A 27,188-nucleotide genomic window follows, 5' to 3' on the forward strand; every position below is an offset into this window, starting at 1 on the left:
CAAAAATGCTTTTATAATAGAAAAATATGACTTCCATCAACAATATATATTCCAACAGCAATTTTTCTCAGGAAGAATTGACTTTCTACCTAGTGTCTTTATCACAAATTGCTCCGGACGAATGTCTGTTTGCAAAGAGAGAGTTCGGAGGAGTTGAGTTCCATATTACTGTAAAAGCACCAATGGGGTCCATATTTCACGCATCGCAATCTCGAATTAACTTATGTCTGTCAAGACCAAAATTTAAAAGATGTAAACATCACACAGATTAATATGTACCCTTAAGTCTCTGGAACGGAATACATGCACCAGTGAACCTACAACTTCACGATTTATATTTTAAAAATAATTAAATTCACTTAGCATTCAAAACTTACGAATTTAAAAAAAAAAAAAAAACAAATTTGCTGATTAAATACGGACAACCGTTTAACTGAAGTAAAACGCGTTTTCCCCTTGCTATGGATGTCTGCCTAGTTTAGTTCAGTCACAATTTGCTACAGTTCGTCTTTATTATCAGTTCAAAATGGGGTGGTTCCATAATACCCGCAGTGTTCCATAATACCACCTTTTCTTCTATTTGTATGGTCACAAATATTAATAGAGCTTAATATAACAGGTGAAAAACTACGAGATCTATAGTTAGCCACATATACTTCAATACGCACGAAAATAATTTACAATTCTTTAATATTTATTTTTATATAATGTTGATAATTTATAATTATTTATTAAATTATAACAAATTTCATATCTCTATAAGATGAAATCTTAAAGATTTATTGAACTTACTGTCATAGTAATTATTCATATTGATTTTCGAATAGATTATAGAAGACTATTGTGTAAATCAAAAAACTTTCAATTCACTTAGTGAAGACTCAAGTGTGCAGCATTACTGATAACTTCATTAGAAATGTATCTCTTATTTGCTTTGTTTACGGTGTCTTTTGCCAGATACGGTAACATTTTTTTTCTTTATAATTTAACATTTATGTTTAAAATTTTACATTCAAAACAATGCGATATTTTTACAATTTTCTAGTTGACCTTCCATCTAAGGCTTTACAAAATCCTCACCTTTTCCAAGGAGACATTATTGGAATTCGAAACAGAAATGTAAGTTTGTTTTTTTTTCAACGCTTAATTAATTAAATTAATTTACATTTAAATTTAGGTGAGAAATGCCATAACGGATCTTTCGCTTCGCTGGGAAAGAGGAATAGTGTATTATACTATCCACCCATATTTAGGTTACGTTACTTAAACATATTTCGAACTTGACAACAATAAATAATTTTATTCATTTAATTTAATATTTTTATAATAGAAAATATAACTGATTTAATCACAGAAGCAATGAATCACGTAAATAATGCAACAGGAGGATGCATCACTTTCAAACAAAGACAATATGAACCAGATTATATCTTATTTATTAAAGGAGACGGGTAAATTTTTCACTACCGATTAAAATATGTTTTATTTATTTTATAATATTCTTACACTTAATTCAGATGTGCCTCTCGTGTTGGTCGTGTTAAATCTGAACAATATATATTTCTCGGAAAGGGATGTGAATACGTAGGTACTATTGTGCATGAAATTTGTCACGCGCTCGGATTCTATCACGAACAGAATCGATCTGATAGAGACAATTATCTCATTATACATTGCAAGAACATAGACGAAAGTAAGTTATCATTAACTGATATTGCCGTTTAGTTTGTAAAAGTAATACAAATTTTTATATTGTTAGGAGCGAAAGAGCAATTTGAACTTCTTACACCAGACAAAATTACTATTTATAACGATTTCGATTACGAATCTATCATGCTTTATGGAAATTACGCATTTTCTAAGGATGGGAAGTCGATGACTATGGAAGCTAAGTCTGGAGTAGAGTTGTTAGATCCGTATGAAAAGAATGGTTTAACTCCAAGTGATGTTTACAGAATTAAAAGGTTGTACGAATGTGAATAAATCACAAATATATTAAATTGTCGTGTCATAATTTGTTATGAAATAAATATAATTCTTCGAAATGTTTACTAGGTTTTCGTAATTATTATATATACGATGTCGTTCTGGTATAGTCTACTCGACATTTTCTTGCTTTATGTAATTAAAAGTTGAGAGAAATAAATTATTTTAATGATCGCTATGTAAATCTTGATTGTTTTGATATGATTAGCATAAGTTTTAACACAGGGCATATTGGAAAGCTCTTCAGCTCTAACATCATTAACAAAGGAAGATTATTAATTATTAATTATTAAAGTGATAAGAGATATATGGTAACTATTCAATCTATATTCGTGTCCTTTAATATGAATTCGGCTAAGATATAAAATAAAATACAAATTAATAAATTTCGTGTGAAATTGAATTAATCAGAAAGTAGTTTATGGAAATAATTAAAAAACCAGCAACGAGTTGCGTAACTTTCCCGGCTGTTTTGAAATTTGATTTTAAAAATAACTCTTATATTATTATGCATAATATATAAAATTGTGTGTGACGCTGTTATGATATTTTGTTATATAAAAAGTTTTATAGTTTTAATAAATTTAATTACTATAAAATAGTAAAAAAATTAATTTTAAGGATAGGGATGAGTTTTATTTTTAAAAAATTGTAAACTTTAATAAGGAGTAAAATCTTCATTAAATCCGGAACGTAATTAATAGAACTCAATTGGGATTTTCCACTTATAAAGAGAATTTTAAACTCAATATACTGTCATTATTATTGTTTATTGATAAACTTTTTATATTAAGTATAACATATTAAGTTATACTGTCTAGCCTACGGTCGATTTTTCGAGAAAAATAGAAAAGTGGTTAGTATTAAAAAAATTATAACACTTTCGCCATATATCGAAGAATACATGCTCATTTGAAAATTAATTTTATGTGCAAAAAAATACGTTAATGTTAACCATGATTATGAAACTGGCAAGACCCCAGTGAGCCACTACTTATCCTGTAATTAATAGATACTCTAAAGGTTCTAAGTGAATGTGAAATTTTCAAGTTTAAGTTTCGCTTTTAATTTTTAGTGTTGCCCCTAACTACTTGGCACATAGCAGTCGTTGGGGATGCACTATATCCTCACCGAGGTTGATCAAAATCGTAATTAATCCAAAGTCGTGCTATTCCTTGTCAATCAGAGATGTTTAGTCGAACTTTGGGACAATTTTTCGCATTTTAATAAGTGTTGTTCACATTTTTGTCATTTTAGTATTTCTATCATTTTTACATAATATGTTTTTGATAAACAAGGGGTTGCATTTTATCACATTTTCTTCATTATTTTGCTACCTATATGAGCACCAAAGTCAAAGTTTGACTTTTTATTCCAACATGTGAGCTCCGATCTCTCGAGATATACATTGTTTTCGTATCTCATCGACATATTTATATTGCTGCGGCTCGTTCATGGTCCAAGGAGTTACCGTCTTTGCCTATTGATCGACGTTCTCAGGTTCTAACCTCGTTGATGCTGCTTTTTTTTGTGGATACGTTCTCCCTGTCTGAGAACACATGGTAATTTGTTAGCATTTACATATTTCTACCATGTTTCTGTAGTATAATAACTGTACTGCTTCTCCGTAACTGTTCTCGTACTGCAAGCTGCAGTAGTTGCGCTGTACGTTCTCTGAGTGAATAAATACCCCTTTGTGTTCCTAACGACTGGTTTCCGTTTGTTTCCGCGACAGTTTGGTGGAGACGCCGAGTAATGCCTTCCACTTATCATATGGAGATACCATCCTGTCTAGTAAGGGTACCCGACTCTGTAGCCTCACGTGTATCCATTGGCTGCGAACAACTCTTAAGACAGTTGCCTGGAAGCAGTGTTGGATATTTTTACTCAATTATTTCCAATGATATCAATTCAGGGATTCCCCCTGAATTTAGGGAAAAATAACAAAATTGAGGAAGTTTTAGAAGGAAAATAGTTTAGGAAAAATGTAAAGTCTGCTCACATCGGATAATGGAGTCTCGGTGAGGAATAGAAGCATCCAAAAGTCATATGACTCATGATTGTTCGCACACGACAATGTCGTGTTGAGATTTGGAGCAGGTCGCCCCACTACATGATGCTTTTGCTCAACTGTGTCCACACCGCCTGCACCATAAGGTGAAAATTTATTTCTCTGCATTGTCAACAGACATATAATTTTTTTATATGCCATGCATCTGGAGCAAATCTATTTAGATAGAATTTGCTTAACTTTTTACAGGGAATTCTATTAGTTTCAAAGGAATTTCAGGTTTGTTTACGAGTCTTTACGACAAAAAGTTGTGAACTCTGCTCATTGTATATATTAATTAAATTAATCATGATCAAAGACAAATTTTGTTTATCAGACTTGGATATTTAGATAGATAATTGATTAGTCATAATCCAGAGTAACAATTGATTTATCCATTACTCATTATCGATGTATGCAACGGCTAAATGTGTATTTATATTTAACTAGAAAACATCTCAGCAATATCTCTTACTTCTTCGGATAAATGATTGGTTTTTTTCTATTGCTAAATCTGTATACTCATTCGTAAAGAACTGGGGAAAAAGACAAAAGTAAGTTTTGTTTTATACGTATACGATAATGCGACACAAAGGCAATCTGCCAAGGTGGGAATCTCCATAGAAGTACCTCGCGAAAGATTTTTATATAAAGAGTATTCCTTATTTAGGTGATACAAACGTAAAGTAAACCCCGAAAACATCATGTACCCAGGTGAGAACCTACTACAAACTACTAGTATTTAGTGATTTTATTCATTCTGCCATTGGTGGATCTGTATTATAGTTAACTTTATACAACAGTGTTTAACAAAATTATAAGGACAACAATTAAGATTTAATTTCTTAACTCAAGTTTGTAATATATTTTTTTACAATTTTATATACGAATACATAATAATAAGCTCAAAACAACATTAAAATGTATTATCATATATACTATAATAATTAAGTTATATGTATACGAATTTTGGTGAAATTCATATAATTTAATGTTATTTAGACCTCTTTTTATTGGACTAACATCAAACACTTTATGAGGCATAGTTTAAACCAAGCTTTTTATTTCTTTCACTTCGATATGGTCTCAAGCATAATTGCTAATTTTAAACTGTTTTACATAAGAATAATGCTTGACATTAACCATAAACTATTTTTGTATAGAGTAATATGTAAACTTCTATAAGTCAAGAAAGTGTTCAATGTAACAGGTGAAAAACTGCCAAATCTACATTTAGGCGCGTGTACTTCTATACACACGAAATAAATATCAATATTTATTCTTCTATAATATCGATATGTTATGCTTATTTATTGAATTATAAAACATTTCATATTGATATCAAATAAAAGAGATATATTAAATAATTATTAAAATTACTTTTATAGTAATTATCTATAATGATTTTTGTTTAGACACGTAAATAGACACGTTCAATTCACTTTGCGAAGAATCAAGTAAGGAGCATTAATATTATAACACCGCAAGAAATGTTGCTCTTATTTGCATTGTTTACAGTGTCTTTTGCCAGACATGGTAACATTTTTTTCTTTTTACTGATTTAAAACACATATTCGAAGTTTTACATTCTTAACAACGTGATCTTTTTACTGTTTCTAGTCGATCTACCAACCGAAGCTTTACAAAACCCTGATCTTTTTCTAGGAGACATTATGGGAATGGAAGATAATGAAGTAAGTTTGTTTATTATCAACGATATGGATGTAATTAAATTAATTTCAATTTTAATTTAGATGAGAAATGCGATAAAACCTTCACGTCGATGGAATAGTGGGATAGTGCCTTATACAATCCACAGATCTTCAGGTAATTTCACTTAAATCTATTTCGAACTTAATATCAATAGTCATTTTATTAATTTAACTAAACATTATTTATAATAGAAAATATGAAGTATTTAATCACAAAAGCAATGAACCACATTAATAATGCAACAGGAGGATGCATCACTTTCAAAGAAAGACAATATGAACCAGATTATATTGTATTCATTAACGGAAACGGGTAAATTTTGCTCTTGTATTTAATACAACACTTTATCTATTTTATAATATTCTTAACTTAATTCAGATGTTCCTCTTATGTTGGTCGAGTTAAAGGTGAACAACACCTATCTCTCGGAGAAAAATGTAAATACGTAGGTACCATTGTGCATGAAATTGTTCACGCACTCGGCTTCTACCACGAACAGAATCGATCTGATAGAGACGATCATCTCATTATTTACTGGAAGAATATAGAAGATAGTAAGTAATGATTTAAATCGTTATTTTCGTTTAGTTTGTTAAAAATAATACAAATTTCTATATTGTTAGAGTATGTAGATCAATTTAAACTTCTTGATCGGAATTTAATTACTATTTATAATGATTTTGATCCCGAATCTATCATGATTTATGGAAATTATGCGGCTTCTAAGGATAGTAAGTCGATGACTATGGAAGCTAAATCAGGAGTACAGCTGCTATCACCGTTTCAGAAGAGTGGTTTATCTCCCAGCGATGTTTACAGAATCAAAAGGTTGTACGAATGTCAATAAACAATAAATATATCAAATTATAACATAATTTTTCATTAAATAAATGTAAATGCTCAAACTATTCGTTCGATTTTTTGTGTGTTTTTAGTGGATATTTTCGAATTAAAATAGACAACAATTGAACCTGTTTTGGAAAGAATGCGGTTGAACTCGAATTCGGTTCATTATGTGGAAAACTGTATTAAAAATTAGAAGAAACAAATCATTTACTGTCATTTTACATAAAATGACGAAAAATTTCCATAATTTGTATCGGTGAATAGTTACGATTTGAAACGTTCACGCTTGGTATTTTCACAATACTTCAATTTCAATAAGGTAAATCTCGGCAATATAGTTTTGTTGCTAACGTTTACAACAATAATTTATCTGTAATTTGATCGAGAGGTTTATATTGTCAGTATTGAGTAATAATATAATATACTCGTTTATTAAGTTACTGCAACGAAACACTTGGGCAATCTGCCTAGGAGAATGCCTTTCAGAAAATCTTTTTTGGGTAATTGGCTATTATTTACTCGAGTTTTTCTATCTTTATCCCGAATCTGGATGGCTGATTCGGCTAATAATTTCGGATACGGAGGGTCGTGGAGAGGTCGTGTCGGTTCGCGAGTACAGAAGGAAAACAAATCTTTTACACATAAATTAACCTATTTATTAAGATATAAATTTAAGCGTATGCAATATATACATAGACAACCGTAAGTAAAACAAAGCTAATTTAATTAAAAATTAAAAGGTTAACATATCACTGGAACTTTTGGCTAAACTGTGGGATACAATCGCTGACTGAGAGAGCTTACAATAAACGAGCGTATAACCTGTCTTTTCTTCTTATATATCTGGATCAGTGACCAACTATGTCTTGGCTGTTAGGATGACAAAAACAGACTTTAGTGAAGGTGTCGTCCCCTTTTATAGGGAAATTGACGACCAATCGTGTTTACTCCCGAAGCGGCCATACTTTTGGTTAATTTCCATTCAACAGGAACTAAGCATCCACTGCATCAAAGGAAGACATAAAAGATGCAGAGATTGATAAATTTTTATCTTTCTTTCTCCGTTTTACCAGATGTTCCCAAATATTAATTAAAGTACTGTAATTCTATTAACAAATACAGATTCCTTGAAACTCAGAAAACTCCACTTGGCTAGCTTGTTGGGAAGGTGCAAACACATGACCAACTACCACTTGTCGTAGGTTCATACATAGCCAACGGGCTGACCACGCGTATTATCTACTCGGCCACTGTTGTTTATAACCAAAATGTAACTTCAAATTTGTCAACATTCATTCCTAGGGCGTATTTTCCATGGAGGTGTATTTAAAACCTTTGAATTAAATAAACGAATGGAAAAACGAGTTACACTTGCCTGAGTGTTCGACTCTTCCAGGAAGAGATACAGTGTACAGTTTCTCATGTCTTTTTGTGAAATTCTGCCTTAAATAATTCTTACTTTGTATTAGACACACTATGTATTATGTAGATAGATAAATTGAATACAATAAATACTTTTTAGTACATGAATATACAAAAACTGTTTTATTTTTAAATACATGTGGGTAGGTAACATTTTAAACTGCATTTTATGTTGATCTGTTATTCTACACAGAGCGATTTTATTGTTTTATTACAGTCGACCCCCCTATAAGATCATTGATTTTTCCGTTTTATCTGAATTACATGTTGTACGAGTCACTTAGATTTTACAAATATGTGAGCCGTTCACAGCCCGGCACACGTATTTGTAAAATCTAAGTGACTCAGATAAAACGGAAAAATCAATGATCTTATAGGGGGGTCGACTGTACACTGTTTATTGTTCATTTATATTTTTTAAAATATATTTTATAAGATATATTCTTAATAAACGAGGGATTCCATTTTATCACATTTCTTCATTATTAACTATCTATATGAGCACTAAAGTCAAAGTTTCTCTTCTCACTCCGTCATGCGAACTTTGATCTCTCGAGATATACATGTTTTTCGTATCTACTCGACATATTTATATCATAAATTGTTCTGTTTTACAATATAATACTAAATTACGTTTAGTGAGAGTTCTGACCCTGTCTGCAGCCTCACATTTATCCAATGGCTGCGAAGAGTTCTTAAGACAGTAGCAGTGTTGTTTAGTCAATTATTTCCAACTAGCAGGTAGGCCCGGCGTTTCTCGGGCAAAAGTAACGAGATCGATGATTAAGATTTTTACGTTATAGTCAACCTTACCCGTTTTCACAAAATGCAAGAATTAGGTTCCCCTGTTCCCAGACTAATTAGAGAACTTTTAGATGGGTTTAAAAAATGTTTGATTTCCCGCAAAAAAACGAAAAAAACTGCATCTGCACCTTGCACGTCGCTTTCTCTTAACAATTCCATTGTTACGTAACACTTCCATCGTTGACACGTCCATTGTTGACACTTCCATTGTTACTTAACACTTCCATTGTTGATGGAAGTGTTAAGACTTAATCCTGTCCCTCTCCCCCGTGGGAAGGAATTTCGAAAAATCCCTTCTTAGTGTGCATTCTCCTGACGTACCCTAACTGTGTACCAAATTTCAACTTTCAACTCCTAACCGTTTGGGCTCTGCGCTTATTATTATTATTATTATTATTATTATCAACCCGTCTCGATTATATAGATGTTGCCGACTTAGGAATATCCCCTGAATTTAGGGAGAAATCAGTAGGATGAGGAAGTTTTGAAAGAGAAATAGTTTAGGGAGAATGTAAAGTCTGCTCATATTGGTCAGTGGAGATTCGGTGACGAATAGGAGCATCCAAAGGTCACACGAATCATAATTGTTTGCGAGATCTAGAGTAGGTCGCTCCACCACATGATTCTTTCGCTCAAATGTGTCCACACCGCCTGCACCCTAAAGTGAAAATTAATTTTTCTGGATTGTCAAAAGACATATTTTTATATGCATTTCTTCTGGAGCAAATTTATTTAGGTAGAATTTGCTTAACGTTTTGGGGAAAATTCTATTACTTTTAAAGGAATTTTAGGTTGTTTACGAGTCTTTTCGACTGAAGGTTGATTGCCTGCTGATTGCATATATTAGTCATGACTAAAGACAAATTTAATTTTATATTTTTCTAGATGATTGATTACTCAATCGACAGAATGATAGAAAGTAAATAACAGATGAAATGGAAATTGTCATCATGTTCTTCGCCGTATAATCTAAGTATTTAGATTATATTTTCTTCTTTAGATTATCTATTTAGATAATATTTTGTTTGAGCTGTTTTAAAAATATATCAATATCCCAGACGTCAATATTATATCAGATAAATATAGTTTGGTTTGATCTGATAAGATATGGTAACTCAACATACGGGCAATTTACCAGGGAAGAATACCCCCGAAAAAAACTGTGCTAAAAACTGGCCCCTATTTAGGAATTATACACGTGAAGAATACACAGAAAACTCCAGATGGCCTGCAGATTGGGGTTCGGCACGAAACCCCAACTAGCTGGCTAGCTGGAAAGAACTCGCTTGACAGAACGCCTGCATGCTGCGTTGCTGTAGCTCATCAATTCATTCTTCGTGTCATTGAGTAAGGAACAGTCTTCAGGAAACTGTTTAGGTTGTTCAACAAATGACTTCTTTGTGAAATCAATAGTTTACACAGTAAATTGAATTACAAAATTAAAAAATAATTCCTTGGTATATAAAAATAAGCTCCTAAGTAATAAATCGTAATTTGCAGAAAACTGAATTTGACAATTTGATCAAAACACGAGTAATTTGCTATTTTGTATGATGCAAAGTACAGGTACACAAATCGTTTGAAATTTTACATATCTCTTAGTGGACCCAAGTAGAACCGTGTTCAATGTAACAGATACAAATTGCATAGTCTAGAGTTAGCCGCATGTGGTTCTATACACACGAAATAAATATCAATAGTTTAATATTTATTGTTCTATAATATTGATAGCATATGCTTATTTGTGGAATTATAAAACATTTTGATATGTCTATCAGATAAAGTGGACATCTTAAACAATTATTAAATTATTTTTGAAGTAATTACTTGCCATAATGAAGAAAATTTTTTTTTTTTTTTACGTAAGTTGTTACGTAGTTTTTACGGGTATACAAAGTGGGTAAAAATGCTTTTATTACGTATTGGACTGTAATTTGAAAAAATTGTAGATTTGCATATTGTAAATTCCCACTGTTGGCCGTCCGTCCGTCCGTCTGTCTTTCCTTAATCTTGAGAACGACAGATATCTCGATTAGATAGATGAACAACGAGATCAGATGTGTAAAGAAGAGAGGCAGGAGGTTTCGATTAACTATACCGGAACGTCAGATTCAGACCTAAAGTAATGTTATTTTAATGGCACTTTTAGTGTCCACTAATGAAAAAATACCAGAAATTCTATAGAATAGAGAAACCCATCATATGCATGAAATAAGTTGCATGCATATGATGGGTTCTCTGTTCCATAGAAAAAGGGAACAACAGTAAATTTTGAATCTGATTATCTGAATTGATTGATATATGAAATTTTTGTTTTCCTGATGACCTAGTTACAGTAAGAATTTCTCTATTCAGAATGGCAGAGAGGTGAATTAAATTTTTATATTTAATTTTTATAAGCGTTGGAAACAGGGTTCACCCATTTCCATTTTGATGTATTATAAATAAATAGAACTAAACACGGTCACTGGTGGTCAAGTCACTAGAAATATTTTGGTGAGAAAAACGAGTAATGTGAATGAATACTAGTTTAAGCTTCAAAGAGCACTTTTAGTATCTCGTCCCTCTGTTCATTATGCTAAACAGTAAATATTAAGAATTTTTCTAGTTACGATTTCTTCTAAATTATATTCTATTTCGTCTCCGAAAATTAAATGTTGCGTACGAAAATTAACTGATAAGTATGCTGCCAATTCTTATAAAATTAATTAAAACATTGTGTGACTAGTATTAGATAAAGTAATAACTATCATTTACTTTTTTTAAATTACATGTATATATTTTCATTCTTCCGTTTCTCCAGGAAATCCTCTGCTTTTACTGGAGGACAATTCCTTGGCAAATGAGACAACGTGGGTGCTTTCAACATGATCAGTGCCCAGCACATTTGTTCGTGAGTTCTTGGAAAATATCTTTCCCACAAACAGGGCCACCGAGATAACCTGATCTAACTAATTTGGATTTTTTGTGCGAGCACGTAAGTACGTTAGTGTGTGTCACACCGATGAATGACGAGAAGAACATGAGAAAAAAGTTTTTGGATGCAGTGTACACGATGCGTACTATTGATAAGATCTTTTAGAGTTCGACGATCACTAGTTAGATGCTCTGAACTCTCTTTACAGGTCAACTTTAAAAACCATTTTAACAATCTCCTGTAAGAGCACACTAAGTACACCCAGCCACAAGGATGCAGGGGATATAGTGCACCAGAAATCTAAGCTGTACATCAGCCATCAGAAACGGAGGAGAAAAAAGTAAGCATTAAAGAAAGACGAAAGCAAAACTTTTTATAAACTCGACCTGTGTTGTTTGTGGCAGTGTATAACTACCACAAACAACTTAGAAATGAACTGAACTGGCCATGTCAAACTCACTACGGAATCATTACCATCGTAAATATTGCTCAGTTCTTATTTGGACAATACTAACGACAAGTGCACATACAATAGTAACTTTCATCTTCATCTCTCGCACCACCAAACACACCTAAAATCATGTCTGTCAATCTGTGGTCTAACATCTTTGTACGATAAAATCGGTACTATTAATTAATTATTGTTTTGTTTTTAACCTATTGTAAGTCTAAGCATTTCGTATAAACGACTGGCGTTGTTTTTTTCTCTTTTTCATTGTCTTCATATAAATTAATAATGCATATCTTAACTATAGGTTGTTAAATAATAAACTATCCATTTGCGCAAACTATATGAGTTTTCAACAGCAACTATAATATAAGCAAGGCCAATTGCACGTAGTAGCAAAGTAAGCTTATGCGTGAGGTGGCATTTCTTCAGAAAATTATTTTATAAATAATTAAGAAACTAAAATTGAAATTCGACATGTGAACATACTTGTGTCCGGTGCTGCAAAAGCTACGGTAAACGAAACAATAGTTCGACGGATTCTATACGTAAGATGATATTCACATAAAATTTGGGCTGAACAGGAGGAAGTCAAAGCCTTCAGGAGGAACACAAGTCTTATGATACACGGAACATATACTTTGATATGTTCGACAGAATGATGGCAAGTGAATGACATATGAAATGGGAATTGTTGACGTCCATGTTTTTCGCTGTATAATCTAAGTATTTAGATTATATTTTCTTCTTTAGATTATCTATTTAGATAATATTTTGTTTGAGCTGTTTTAAAAATATATCAATATCCCAGACGTCAATATTATATCAGATAAATATAGTTTGGTTTGATCTGATAAGATATGGTAACTCAACATACGGGCAATTTACCAGGGAAGAATACCCCCGAAAAAAACTGTGCTAAAAACTGGCCCCTATTTAGGAATTATACACGTGAAGAATACACAGAAAACTCCAGATGGCCTGCAGATTGGGGTTCGGCACGAAACCCCAACTAGCTGGCCAGCTGGAAAGAACTCGCTTGACAGAACGCCTGCATGCTGCGTTGCTGTAGCTCATCAATTCATTCTTCGTGTCATTGAGTAAGGAACAGTCTTCAGGAAACTGTTTAGGTTGTTCAACGAATGACTTCTTTATGAAATCAATAGTTTACACAGTAAATTGAATTACAAAATTAAAAAATAATTCCTTGGTATATAAAAATAAGCTCCTAAGTAATAAATCGTAATTTGCAGAAAACTGAATTTGACAATTTGATCAAAACACGAGTAATTTGCTATTTTGTATGATGCAAAGTACAGGTACACAAATCGTTTGAAATTTTACATATCTCTTAGTGGACCCAAGTAGAACCGTGTTCAATGTAACAGATACAAATTGCATAGTCTAGAGTTAGCCGCATGTGGTTCTATACACACGAAATAAATATCAATAGTTTAATATTTATTGTTCTATAATATTGATAGCATATGCTTATTTGTGGAATTATAAAACATTTTGATATGTCTATCAGATAAAGTGGACATCTTAAACAATTATTAAATTATTTTTGAAGTAATTACTTATAATGACTTCCGATTAGATTATAGAAAGCAACTGCATAAATAGGCACATTCAATTCACTTATGAAGACTCAAGTGTGGTGCGTTATTGATAACTCGAATACAAATGTTACTCTTATTTGCCTTGCTCGCGGTGACTTTTGCCAGACACGGTAACATTTTATTTCTTTTTACTGATTTAAAATTTGTATTAAAAATGTAATATTTTACTGTTTATAGTCGACTTTCCTTCCAAAGCTTTACAAAATCCTAACCTTTTCGAAGGAGACATTGTAGGAATCGAAGACAATAACGTAACTTTACTTGTTTAAATACTTAACAATTAAAATTTAATTTAACTTTAATAAAAATAAGCAATTATAATTAAAATTTAGGAAAGAAATGCCGTAAGGGATCTTTCACTACGCTGGAAAGGCGGGATAGTGTATTATTCTATAGATCCAGATTTAGGTTGTGTGACTTTTACGAAGTTAATATGAGTAAAATTATTTTATTAATTCAATTAAATCTTTTTTATAATAGAAAATATAACTGATTTGATAACAGAAGCAATGAATCACATAAATAATGCAACAGGAGGATGCATCACTTTCAAACAAAGACAATATGAACCAGATTATATCTTATTCATTAAAGAAGAAGGGTAAATTTTTTTTTTACTAATTAAAATATGTGTTATCAAATCTATGATATTCTTACACTTAATTCAGTTGTAATTCATATATTGGTCGAGTTAAAGGTGAACAATATCTGTCTCTCGGAGAAGGATGTGAATACGTAGGTACTATTGTGCATGAAATTGTTCACGCGCTTGGCTTCTATCACGAACATATGCGGCCTGATAGAGACAATTATCTAATTATTTATTGGGACAACATAGATGAAGGTACGTTATCATTTTTACATATTGTCGTTCAGTTTCTATAAAGTAATACAAATTTCGATATTGTTAGATTATTTAGATCAATTTGAAACTATTGATCCAAATTTAATTACTATTTATAATGATTTCGATTACAAATCCGTCATGATTTATGAGAATTATGATGCTTCTAAGGATGGTAACTCTGTGGCTATGGAAGCTAAATCAGGAGTTAAGTTGGGGCCACCAGACTTACGTTTTTCTACGAGTAATTTCTTTATTAAAACCATGCATAGAATTATAAATTGAAAAATAATTCGTTGTTATAGAATCACTAAGCGGCTAAGTAAGAAACTGCGATTTTCAAAACACGGAATTTTCAAAATAGGATGAAACTTCGAATCGCTATCAGAAATTTGCTGTTTTATGTTATTAAATGTTCAATTTCAGACTGTTTAGAATTTTTAATATCCGTATGGACATAATACAACGTGTTCAATATAACAGATGAAAAACTGCGAAATCTAGAGTTAGCCGAATGTACTTCAATACACACGAAAATAATTTACAATTCTTTAATATTTATTTTTACATAATGTTGATAATTTATGATTATTTATTAAATTATAACAAATTTTATATCTCTATGGGATAAAGTCTTAAAGATTTATTAAACTTACTGTAATAGTAATTATTTATATTGATTTTCGAATAGATTATAGAAGACTATTGTGTAGATGAAGAGACATTCAATTCACTTAGTGAAAACTCAAGAGAGTGCAGCATTACTGATAACTTCATTAGAAATGTATCTCTTATTTGCTTTGTTTACGGTGTCTTTTGCCAGATACGGTAACATTTTTCTTCTTTATAATTTAACATTTATGTTTAAAATTTTACATTCAAAACATTGCGATATTTTTACAATTTTCTAGTCGACCTTCCATCCAAGACTTTACAAAATCCTCATCTTTTCCAAGGAGACATTATCGGAATTCGGAACAGAAATGTAAGTTTGTTTATTTTCAACGCTTAGTTAATTAAATTAATTTATATTTAAATTTAGGTGAGAAATGCTGTAAGGGATCTTTCACTTCGCTGGAAAGGAGGAATAGTGTATTATACTATCCACCCATCTTTAGGTTATTTTACTTAAACATATTCTATACTTAACATCAATAAATAATTTTATTAATTTTATTTAATATTTTTATAATAGAAAATATAACTGATTTAATCACAGAAGCAATGAATCACATAAATAATGCAACAGGAGGATGCATCACTTTCAAACAAAGACAATATGAACCAGATTATATCTTATTCATTAAAGAAGANTCGACAGAATGATGGCAAGTTAATGACATGAAATGGGAATTGTTGACGTCCATGTTTTTCGCCGTATAATCTAAGTATTTAGATTATATTTTCTTCTTTAGATTATCTATTTAGATAATATTTTGTTTGAGCTGTTTTAAAAATATATCAATATCCCAGACGTCAATATTATATCAGATAAATATAGTTTGGTTTGATCTGATAAGATATGGTAACTCAACATACGGGCAATTTACCAGGGAAGAATACCCCCGAAAAAAACTGTGCTAAAAACTGGCCCCTATTTAGGAATTATACACGTGAAGAATACACAGAAAACTCCAGATGGCCTGCAGATTGGGGTTCGGCACGAAACCCCAACTAGCTGGCCAGCTGGAAAGAACTCGCTTGACAGAACGCCTGCATGCTGCGTTGCTGTAGCTCATCAATTCATTCTTCGTGTCATTGAGTAAGGAACAGTCTTCAGGAAACTGTTTAGGTTGTTCAACGAATGACTTCTTTATGAAATCAATAGTTTACACAGTAAATTGAATTACAAAATTAAAAAATAATTCCTTGGTATATAAAAATAAGCTCCTAAGTAATAAATCGTAATTTGCAGAAAACTGAATTTGACAATTTGATCAAAACACGAGTAATTTGCTATTTTGTATGATGCAAAGTACAGGTACACAAATCGTTTGAAATTTTACATATCTCTTAGTGGACCCAAGTAGAACCGTGTTCAATGTAACAGATACAAATTGCATAGTCTAGAGTTAGCCGCATGTGGTTCTATACACACGAAATAAATATCAATAGTTTAATATTTATTGTTCTATAATATTGATAGCATATGCTTATTTGTGGAATTATAAAACATTTTGATATGTCTATCAGATAAAGTGGACATCTTAAACAATTATTAAATTATTTTTGAAGTAATTACTTATAATGACTTCCGATTAGATTATAGAAAGCAACTGCATAAATAGGCACATTCAATTCACTTATGAAGACTCAAGTGTGGTGCGTTATTGATAACTCGAATACAAATGTTACTCTTATTTGCCTTGCTCGCGGTGACTTTTGCCAGACACGGTAACATTTTATTTCTTTTTACTGATTTAAAATTTGTATTAAAAATGTAATATTTTACTGTTTATAGTCGACTTTCCTTCCAAAGCTTTACAAAATCCTAACCTTTTCGAAGGAGACATTGTAGGAATCGAAGACAATAACGTAACTTTACTTGTTTAAATACTTAACAATTAAAATTTAATTTAACTTTAATAAAAATAAGCAATTATAATTAAAATTTAGGAAAGAAATGCCGTAAGGGATCTTTCACTACGCTGGAAAGGCGGGATAGTGTATTATTCTATAGATCCAGATTTAGGTTGTGTGACTTTTACGAAGTTAATATGAGTAAAATTATTTTATTAATTCAATTAAAACTTTTTATAATAGAAAATATAACGCATTTGATAACAAAAGCAATGAATCACATAAATAATGCAACAGGAGGTTGCATCACTTGCAAACAAAGACAATATGAACCAGATTATATCTTATTCATTAAGGGAGACGGGTAAATTTTTCTCTACTAATTAAAATATGTCTTGTCTATTTTATAATATTCTTACACTTAATTTAGTTGTAATTCACATGTTGGTCGAGTTAAAGGTGAACAACATCTATCTCTCGGAGAAGGATGTGAATCCATAGTTATTATTCTGCATGAAATTTGTCACGCGCTTGGATTCCATCACGAACATAGTCGACCTGATAGGGACAATTATCTCTTTATTCATTGGGACAACATAGATGAAGGTAAGTTATAATTATCACATATTTTCGTTTAGTTTCTATAAAGTAATACAAATTTTAATATTGTTAGATTATTTAGATCAATTTGAAATTATTGATCCGAATTTAATTACTATTTATAATGATTTCGATCCCGAATCCATCATGATTTATGAGAATTATGATGCTTCTAAGGATGGTAACTCTGTGGCTATGGAAGCTAAATCAGGAGTTAAGTTGGGGCCACCAGATGATAAGATTGGTTTATCTCCTAGCGATGTTTACAGAATTAAAAGATTGTACGAATGTGAATAAACATGTCATAATTTGTTGCGAAATAAACATAATTTTTCAAAATGTTCGTAATTATTACGTAGAGGACGCCCACCAGTGGCCGAGTGGTTCTGTCGCTAAACACTGGGAATTCGGTCGCGGGTTCGCGCCGCGATCGGACGTACTTGCCACGTGGGTTTTTCCGGGTTTTCTCCGCGTTTGTAACACCTGAATCGGGATCAATTTCCCTTACAAGACCTCCCGGAAGGCATTTCCCTTCGCGTAACATCGCGCCCCAGAGAAGGCAACTGGGAACCACTCTAGATGTAATTTCCCCCAGAATACACCTTGGCGCGTTACTAACCACTTATTAACCTGCGCCAGATGCAGAGGATGATGATATGGCTTAGTGTACTTGGCACTCTTTCGCAAACTATTTATAAAAGCAGATGCACTATCAGAAAAGAAGGTAATTGATTCCCGAAATTGTTTACTATATGTCGCAGTAGAAAACAAAGTTTCCATCATTGCAGAAAGCGTGCACTATTGTCAAATATAAGAATTGAATTCGTTTTTTATTTCGCAAGCGACTATTTCACGCAGAAAAACAAACAGGATAACTTTCTGCATATGCTTACCTCCACTTCGTAAAATACTACGCTAGTTTAGAAGCACTTTTATTATTTGAAACAACTTCAAAGAGTTACAGAAAAGTACAGCGTTTGAAAAATTTTCAAGTCGAATTATTTCCACAACTAACATCTGTTTACAGTAAACGCTATTAACTTTCAGCAATAGACGTTAGCTGAACTCTCTTCTTATGACGAAATATGTGTCTTATTCTCAAAAAGTATGCTTTGTTTTTTGAAAAACACTTTTGGAAATGGGAACTTAATATATTGACAATTGGTCTGTTACTTAGAAAATGTTATCCAACATCTTATAAAGTGTGGACTATTACTTGCAAAGTCTGTCTAACTTTCTATAATTTGTAAATTAAATTGTGATCGCAGTTTCGGCACCTCTTTAGCGCCCTGTCAGGATGACACCACTGTGTCTTGTGGACAGACACAGAAACCAAATTGGCCGTTAATTTTTCGTTACGCGAACGGTCGCGTGTGTGGACTTTTGGTTCCGGAGTGGAGGCGGAAGGACAGAATCATAGGAATTACACTCTACAGATTTTCTGTGTATACATGATACCCGTTTATTATTCTACTTTAGCTATATACAATTCATGTTGGATTACAATTAACGTAGCTATTATTCTCCCGATAACAAGTACTAATGAGAGAGAGAGAGTTTACATTTATTTCATGCAAGGATAAATACCTTGATATAAGTTGTAGAATAGTTGGAAATTTAGTCTCGAGATGGCACAAAGTTCTTTAGAACGACAACGATGTTCCTTTAAGCGGTGGTCTTCCCACACGGCGGCGATTAGGACATCCAATGGCAGCTGCTATTAATCCACACACATAATCCTACAGTTCACTCAACTCTGGAGACAGTCTTTGACGCATCGACCCTTCCTTTTTATAAAGGGGGCCATCATTGGGTTTTTCCACTGCCTTATTAGGATTATTTTTCACCACTGACCAATAGTGTTTTCTTTCTTCTTTTCGTAGATTCCGAGTGACACATTCCATGTATCATCTTCAACCAGGAAGTAAGTCCGTAGGAAAACAATTTTATTATTCTTTAAAATGTCGGTTTGTTGTTTATCTCCCTAAACCTTAAAAATTACTTTTTTTCAACAAAATAAATAAACAAATCATTTCACCAAGTTCGGCTCTCACAAAATAGTGGCAAGGAATGCAAATAAAAAATAACACACAAAATAAAATAATTTTTTGAAATCATGTTTATTTATTTATTCAATACAGTAAAATAATTTGTTTAGTAAACAAAATGAAAGAAAAGATCGATTGAAATCGACATAACGTCACTTGGAATATGAGTGACCATAACATGTCTTCTCGGGAAGAGAATATTTAATATAAAATTAACTCAAAGTTAAAAACTTTCAAATAAAGAAACAATCCATTAACGGTGCCATTGTAGAAAAGAAAACAAGGCACACAACCAATTGCAGATCGTTTAGTTTTCATTAATTTCCAGTTGAGGAAAAGAATCTTCTCATTTTCTCAACACTTTTTTAAGTTTTCAAATCGTAAATGAATTCTTATTGGTTATGAAAAATTATTCGTGGTTTCGTTTTATGCTCTGTAATAAGGAACGAAGTCAACAGTTCGATTTATTCCTCGTCTAAATCTTCGATTATTCGTTAAACTTTTATGAATGACTAATGTGTGCCATTCTGTAATTGAAATGAGACAAACTCGTTTTCTCTGACTGATGAAATTTTCTCATCGGTTTGTATTCCTATGCAATCGATTTTCTGATTGAACGTGCAGACAAATCAGGTTTCTGGCGAGAATTTATTCTACACAGTTGGATGAATATTGCACAAACAATTAAAGTAGAGGTGATTAGAAAGTAATATAGAATCATATTAGTTGGGTTTGATGACGTAGTCCTATTGGTATCTATTCCAACGTTGGGTGCAGTTGATACAAACTTGTCCGTGGTTTCATTCTCGATGAGATCTTGTATTTCTTGGAATTTTTTACCTCTCATCGTTTGCAATACGAGTCTCAACCAATCTGTTTGTGTCTCTAATGTCCTCGCTGTTGTCGGTATTTTTGTCGTGGAAAATCCATTTTCGGATGACACATTGATATCATATTTGNGTGAAATAAACATAATTTTTCAAAATGTTTCTTACAGTTTCGTAATTATTATGTATAGGATGTCGACGCGTGGCCGAGCAGTTCTGTCGCTAAACACTGGGAGTTCGGTCGCGAGTTCGCGCCGCGATCGGACGTACTGGCCACGTGGAGTTTTCTGGGTTTTCTCCACGTTTGTAACACCTGAATAGGGATCAGTTTCCCTTACAAGACCTCCCGGAAGGCATTTCCCTTCGCGTAACATCGCGCCCCAGAGAAGGGAACTGGGACCCACTCTGGATGTAATTTCTTACAGAATACACCTTGGCGCGTTACTAATCACTTATTAACCTGCGCCGGATGCACAGACAGATGCAAAGGATGATCATATGGCTTAGTGTACTTGGTACTCTTTCGCATATTCTAACTATCTGTGAAGCTCCGGAAGTAGGTCGAAATTCGTGCACAGCAAATGTTTTAATTTCGTATGGAAAAAAATTTTTATAATTATAATTATTATTCTTATAATATTGTAAAAGGAAACAGTTGAACGGAAAATTAATATTTTATGTCCATATAAGGACATATCTGTAAAAATTTCTAAGAAAGTCGAACTACTCAGGTTAAAACAATAGATGAATTTGAGTACGTACTTAGATCTTCGATAGGAATCAAATTGTCAGTCGGAGTTGACTCACCCCACGATCTGGGCACCGATCTCGTTACAATTCGTAACGAGGAGGGGGACCAATTAGAAAGCGGGGGTAAATCGGCATCGACCTATCGGAATGTTCGATCTGGGACAGAGAAAAAACTTTAAAAACCGCTCAGGAAAAGGATGTGACGTTCTTGGTTCGTAGTTCTTGGCCTTTGGTTCGCAGTGCTCCTCTCCAGGATTCTTGTCATCCAGACATTCTAACACGAGAACTTGTCAGATATTCGGAGGACTTGTCTTCACCTTCCCGTGCCATCAAGATCGTTAAAGGCAACCTTGTAGATAGAAGACCTCGGTTCAAATAGTATTGTGCAGCCCGGAGTCGACGTCTTCACGCCTCCATCGTCGGAAGAAAAACTATCGTCAGAACAGTTGAACTTTTAGTGTTACGAACTTGTTGCTCGACTTTGGATAGGTGTTACGCCGTTTTAAGGATTTGTTGTAAGAAAAATTTTCATATTTATTAAACGGTATACGATGGAGAACCTGTCTCAGTAAGTTTTTTCACTCCCACACGACAGTACTGACCGCTCGACTGTCGCGACACTTTCTCCCCAATCGGCAAACCTCGCATATCTATAAAAGCAGATGCACTATCAAAAACGAAGAAGGTAATTGATTCCCGAAATTGTTTACTATATGTCGCAGTACAAAACAAAGTTTCCATTGTTGAATAAAGCGTGCACTATTGTCAAATATAATAATTGAATTCGTTTTTTATTTCGCAAGCGGCTATTCCAAACAGAAAAGCAAACAGGATTACTTTCTGCATATGCTTACCTGTCACTTGGTGAAGAACTGCGCTAATCTATAACTGAATTTATTTTTTTAAGTAAGTTCAAACAGTTACAGAAAAGTACAGCGTTTGAAAAATTTTCAAGTCTGTTGAAATATTTCCACAACCATCTGGTCTTTGCAGCATGCGCCATTAACATTCAACAATAGACGTTAGTTAAACTCGCTTCTTATGACGAAATATGTGTCTTATTCTCAAAAAGTATGCTTTGTTTTTTGAAAAACAATTTTGGAAATGGGAACTTAATACATTCACAATTGGTCTGTTATTTAGAAAATGTTATCCAACACCTTTTAAAGTGTGGACTATCACTTGCAAAGTCTGTCTGACTTTCTATAATTTGTAAATTAAATAGTGGCAAAAAATATAAATGCAAAAATAACACACGCAAATAAAATAATTTTTTGAAATAATATTCATTTATTTATTCAATACAGTAAAATAAATAAATTAAGTAAACAAAATGAAAGAGAAGAACACATGGAATCTGCATAACGTCTCATGGAATATGAGAAACAAAAATATGTATTCTCAGGAAGAGAATATTTAATACAAAATTAACGAAAAGTTCAAAACATTCAAATAAAAAAACAATCCATTAACGGCGCCATTGTAGAAACGAAAACACGGCACACAACCAATTTCAGATCGTTTAGTTTTCATTAATTTCCAGTTGAGGAAAAGAATCTTCTCATTTTCTCAACACTTTTTTAAGTTTTCAAATCGTAAATGAATTCTTATTCGTTATGAAAAATTATTCGTGGTTTCGTTTTATGCTTTGTAATAAGGAACGAAGTCAACAGTTCGATTTCTTTCTCGTCTAAATCTTCGATTATTCGTTGAACTTTTGTGAATAACTAACGTGTGCCATTCTGTAATTGAAATGAGACAAACTCGTCTTCTCTGACTGATAAAATTTTCTCATCGGTTTGTATTTCTATGCAATCGATTTTCTGATTGAACGTGCAGAAAAATCAGGTTTCTGGCGAGAATGCATTCTACACAGTTGGATGAATATTGAACAAACAATTAAAGTAGAGGTGATTAGAAAGTAATATACAATCATATTAGTTGTATTTGATGACGTACTCCAATTGGTATCTATTCCAATGTTGGGTGCAGTTGATACGAACTTGTCTATGCTTTCATTCTCGAAGAGATCTTGTATTTCTTGGAATTTTTTACCTCTCATCGTTTGCAATACGAGTCTCAACCAATCTGTTTGTGTCTCTAATGTCCCCGCTGTTGTCGTTATTTTTGTCGTGGAAAATCCATTTTCGGATGACACGTTGATATCATATTTGGTCGTTGGACGTGATAAGAGTCGATACAGATACGTTAAATAGTTGCGATCTTTGGCAAACTTTCGAAATTTTTGTGGATCTCGTTTCACACGAAACATACGGACATAATTGTTGTCTTCTGTTTTGTGTTTTTTTGGATACAAATGTCTAGACGAAACTTGCCGAGAGGATATAATAGATATTAAAATATAAACGCAAAACATTGCAGAGGAAATCTTTCTTGGAAAAGAATACATCTTAACAATAAAACTGTATTGTTACCTCGTGCCTATTATTGAATCATTTGTAGAAAACTCTACGTCTTATTTTATTTTAAACTTTTGTTTTGTGTAATCTAAGTGTTTCAAAATTATAAACTGCAGAAAACCTTTAATAAACGTTTTGAATCCAATGAGATATGTAAAATATTTGCTTCTTCGGAGATCCGTCTGATAATACCATGAAAATATTATTTTTAATGTAAATATTTTTGTAAATAATAAAACAATAAGTAAATGATGATAGTGTCTTTTAAATCTTTCTTAAATCAATTTTATTGTATGTTGTTTGTAAATTTTATATTAGTGCACTTGCCATAATGAAGAAAATTTTTTTTTTTTTTTTACGTAAGTTGTTACGTAGTTTTTACGGGTATACAAAGTGGGTAAAAATGCTTTTATTACGTATTGGACTGTAATTTGAAAAAATTGTAGATTTGCATATTGTAAATTCCCACTGTTGGCCGTCCGTCCGTCCGTCCGTCTGTCTTTCCTTAATCTTGAGAACGACAGATATCTCGATTAGATAGATGAACAACGAGATCAGATGTGTAAAGAAGAGAGGCAGGAGGTTTCGATTAACTATACCGGAACGTCAGATTCAGACCTAAAGTAATGTTATTTTAATGGCACTTTTAGTGTCCACTAATGAAAAAATACCAGAAATTCTATAGAATAGAGAAACCCATCATATGCATGAAATAAGTTGCATGCATATGATGGGTTCTCTGTTCCATAGAAAAACGGAACAACAGTAAATTTTGAATCTGATTATCTGAATTGATTGATATATGAAATTTTTGTTTTCCTGATGACCTAGTTACAGTAAGAATTTCTCTATTCAGAATGGCAGAGAGGTGAATTAAATTTTTATACTTAATTTTTATAAGCGTTGGAAACAGGGTTCACCCATTTCCATTTTTATGTATTATAAATAAATAGAACTAAACACGGTCACTGGTGGTCAAGTCACTAGAAATATTTTGGTGAGAAAAACGAGTAATGTGAATGAATACTAGTTTAAGCTTCAAAGAGCACTTTTAGTATCTCGTCCCTCTGTTCATTATGCTAAACAGTAAATATTAAGAATTTTTCTAGTTACGATTTCTTCTAAATTATATTCTATTTCGTCTCCGAAAATTAAATGTTGCGTACGAAAATTAACTGATAAGTATGCTGCCAATTCTTATAAAATTAATTAAAACATTGTGTGACTAGTATTAGATAAAGTAATAACTATCATTTACTTTTTTTAAATTACATGTATATATTTTCATTCTTCCGTTTCTCCAGGAAATCCTCTGCTTTTACTGGAGGACAATTCCTTGGCAAATGAGACAACGTGGGTGCTTTCAACATGATCAGTGCCCAGCACATTTGTTCGTGAGTTCTTGGAAAATATCTTTCCCACAAACAGGGCCACCGAGATAACCTGATCTAACTAATTTGGATTTTTTGTGCGAGCACGTAAGTACGTTAGTGTGTGTCACACCGATGAATGATGAGAAGAACATGAGAAAAAGGTTTTCGGATACAGTGTACGCGATGCGTACTATTGATAAGATCTTTTAGAGTTCGACGATCACTAGTTAGATGCTCTAAACTCTCTTTACAGGTCAACTTTAAAAACCATTTTAACAATCTCCTGTAAGAGCACACTAAGTACACCCAGCCACAAGGATGCAGGGGATATAGTGCACCAGAAATCTAAGCTGTACATCAGCCATCAGAAACGGAGGAGAAAAAAGTAAGCATTAAAGAAAGACGAAAGCAAAACTTTTTATAAACTCGACCTGTGTTGTTTGTGGCAGTGTATAACTACCACAAACAACTTAGAAATGAACTGAACTGGCCATGTCAAACTCACTACGGAATCATTACCATCGTAAATATTGCTCAGTTCTTATTTGGACAATACTAACGACAAGTGCACATACAATAGTAACTTTCATCTTCATCTCTCGCACCACCAAACACACCTAAAATCATGTCTGTCAATCTGTGGTCTAACATCTTTGTACGATAAAATCGGTACTATTAATTAATTATTGTTTTGTTTTTAACCTATTGTAAGTCTAAGCATTTCGTATAAACGACTGGCGTTGTTTTTTTCTCTTTTTCATTGTCTTCATATAAATTAATAATGCATATCTTAACTATAGGTTGTTAAATAATAAACTATCCATTTGCGCAAACTATATGAGTTTTCAACAGCAACTATAATATAAGCAAGGCCAATTGCACGTAGTAGCAAAGTAAGCTTATGCGTGAGGTGGCATTTCTTCAGAAAATTATTTTATAAATAATTAAGAAACTAAAATTGAAATTCGACATGTGAACATACTTGTGTCCGGTGCTGCAAAAGCTACGGTAAACGAAACAATAGTTCGACGGATTCTATACGTAAGATGATATTCACATAAAATTTGGGCTGAACAGGAGGAAGTCAAAGCCTTCAGGAGGAACACAAGTCTTATGATACACGGAACATATACTTTGATATGTTCGACAGAATGATGGCAAGTGAATGACATATGAAATGGGAATTGTTGACGTCCATGTTTTTCGCTGTATAATCTAAGTATTTAGATTATATTTTCTTCTTTAGATTATCTATTTAGATAATATTTTGTTTGAGCTGTTTTAAAAATATATCAATATCCCAGACGTCAATATTATATCAGATAAATATAGTTTGGTTTGATCTGATAAGATATGGTAACTCAACATACGGGCAATTTACCAGGGAAGAATACCCCCGAAAAAAACTGTGCTAAAAACTGGCCCCTATTTAGGAATTATACACGTGAAGAATACACAGAAAACTCCAGATGGCCTGCAGATTGGGGTTCGGCACGAAACCCCAACTAGCTGGCTAGCTGGAAAGAACTCGCTTGACAGAACGCCTGCATGCTGCGTTGCTGTAGCTCATCAATTCATTCTTCGTGTCATTGAGTAAGGAACAGTCTTCAGGAAACTGTTTAGGTTGTTCAACAAATGACTTCTTTGTGAAATCAATAGTTTACACAGTAAATTGAATTACAAAATTAAAAAATAATTCCTTGGTATATAAAAATAAGCTCCTAAGTAATAAATCGTAATTTGCAGAAAACTGAATTTGACAATTTGATCAAAACACGAGTAATTTGCTATTTTGTATGATGCAAAGTACAGGTACACAAATCGTTTGAAATTTTACATATCTCTTAGTGGACCCAAGTAGAACCGTGTTCAATGTAACAGATACAAATTGCATAGTCTAGAGTTAGCCGCATGTGGTTCTATACACACGAAATAAATATCAATAGTTTAATATTTATTGTTCTATAATATTGATAGCATATGCTTATTTGTGGAATT

The 27,188-nt window shown here is 32.6% G+C and overlaps 3 protein-coding genes and 1 long non-coding RNA gene across 4 annotated transcripts in view; all 4 read left to right on the forward strand.

Annotated features, from left to right (window-relative positions):
* The first annotated feature begins 4,740 nt into the window (after positions 1-4,740).
* LOC111630519 (zinc metalloproteinase nas-6-like) lies at positions 4,741-6,596 on the forward strand. The gene is made up of 6 exons (XM_023374637.1): positions 4,741-4,750; positions 5,657-5,730; positions 5,791-5,863; positions 5,941-6,061; positions 6,128-6,303; positions 6,373-6,596. The coding sequence occupies exons 1-6, from the start codon at positions 4,741-4,743 to the stop codon at positions 6,594-6,596; spliced, it is 678 nt and encodes a 225-aa protein (XP_023230405.1).
* A 7,225-nt stretch (positions 6,597-13,821) lies between these two features.
* LOC111630521 overlaps positions 13,822-27,188 on the forward strand; it is a 24,806-nt gene continuing 11,439 nt past the window's right edge. The window contains exons 1-11 of the mRNA XM_023374638.1: positions 13,822-13,918; positions 13,986-14,059; positions 14,141-14,216; positions 14,289-14,409; positions 14,477-14,652; positions 14,720-14,896; positions 15,564-15,637; positions 15,695-15,770; positions 17,416-17,536; positions 17,603-17,778; positions 17,846-17,985. Of these exons, the coding sequence (XP_023230406.1) occupies positions 13,873-13,918; positions 13,986-14,059; positions 14,141-14,216; positions 14,289-14,409; positions 14,477-14,652; positions 14,720-14,896; positions 15,564-15,637; positions 15,695-15,770; positions 17,416-17,536; positions 17,603-17,778; positions 17,846-17,985 (1,257 nt within the window). The 5' untranslated portion in view covers positions 13,822-13,872. The remainder of the gene's footprint in view (positions 13,919-13,985; positions 14,060-14,140; positions 14,217-14,288; positions 14,410-14,476; positions 14,653-14,719; positions 14,897-15,563; positions 15,638-15,694; positions 15,771-17,415; positions 17,537-17,602; positions 17,779-17,845; positions 17,986-27,188) is intronic.
* On the forward strand, positions 15,388-15,957 carry LOC111630545. Its single transcript, XR_002757544.1, has 3 exons — positions 15,388-15,480; positions 15,564-15,770; positions 15,848-15,957. It is a non-coding gene; the product is annotated as an uncharacterized LOC111630545 (long non-coding RNA).
* On the forward strand, positions 16,950-18,119 carry LOC111630544 (astacin-like metalloprotease toxin 5). Its single transcript, XM_023374655.1, has 6 exons — positions 16,950-17,046; positions 17,114-17,187; positions 17,269-17,344; positions 17,416-17,536; positions 17,603-17,778; positions 17,846-18,119. The coding sequence occupies exons 1-6, from the start codon at positions 17,001-17,003 to the stop codon at positions 18,067-18,069; spliced, it is 717 nt and encodes a 238-aa protein (XP_023230423.1). The 5' UTR covers positions 16,950-17,000; the 3' UTR covers positions 18,070-18,119.

This window comes from Centruroides sculpturatus, unplaced genomic scaffold (assembly GCF_000671375.1).
Source record: "Centruroides sculpturatus isolate CEXI.00-Female unplaced genomic scaffold, Cexi_2.0 scaffold587, whole genome shotgun sequence".
Classification (NCBI taxonomy): Eukaryota; Metazoa; Arthropoda; class Arachnida; order Scorpiones; family Buthidae; genus Centruroides; species Centruroides sculpturatus.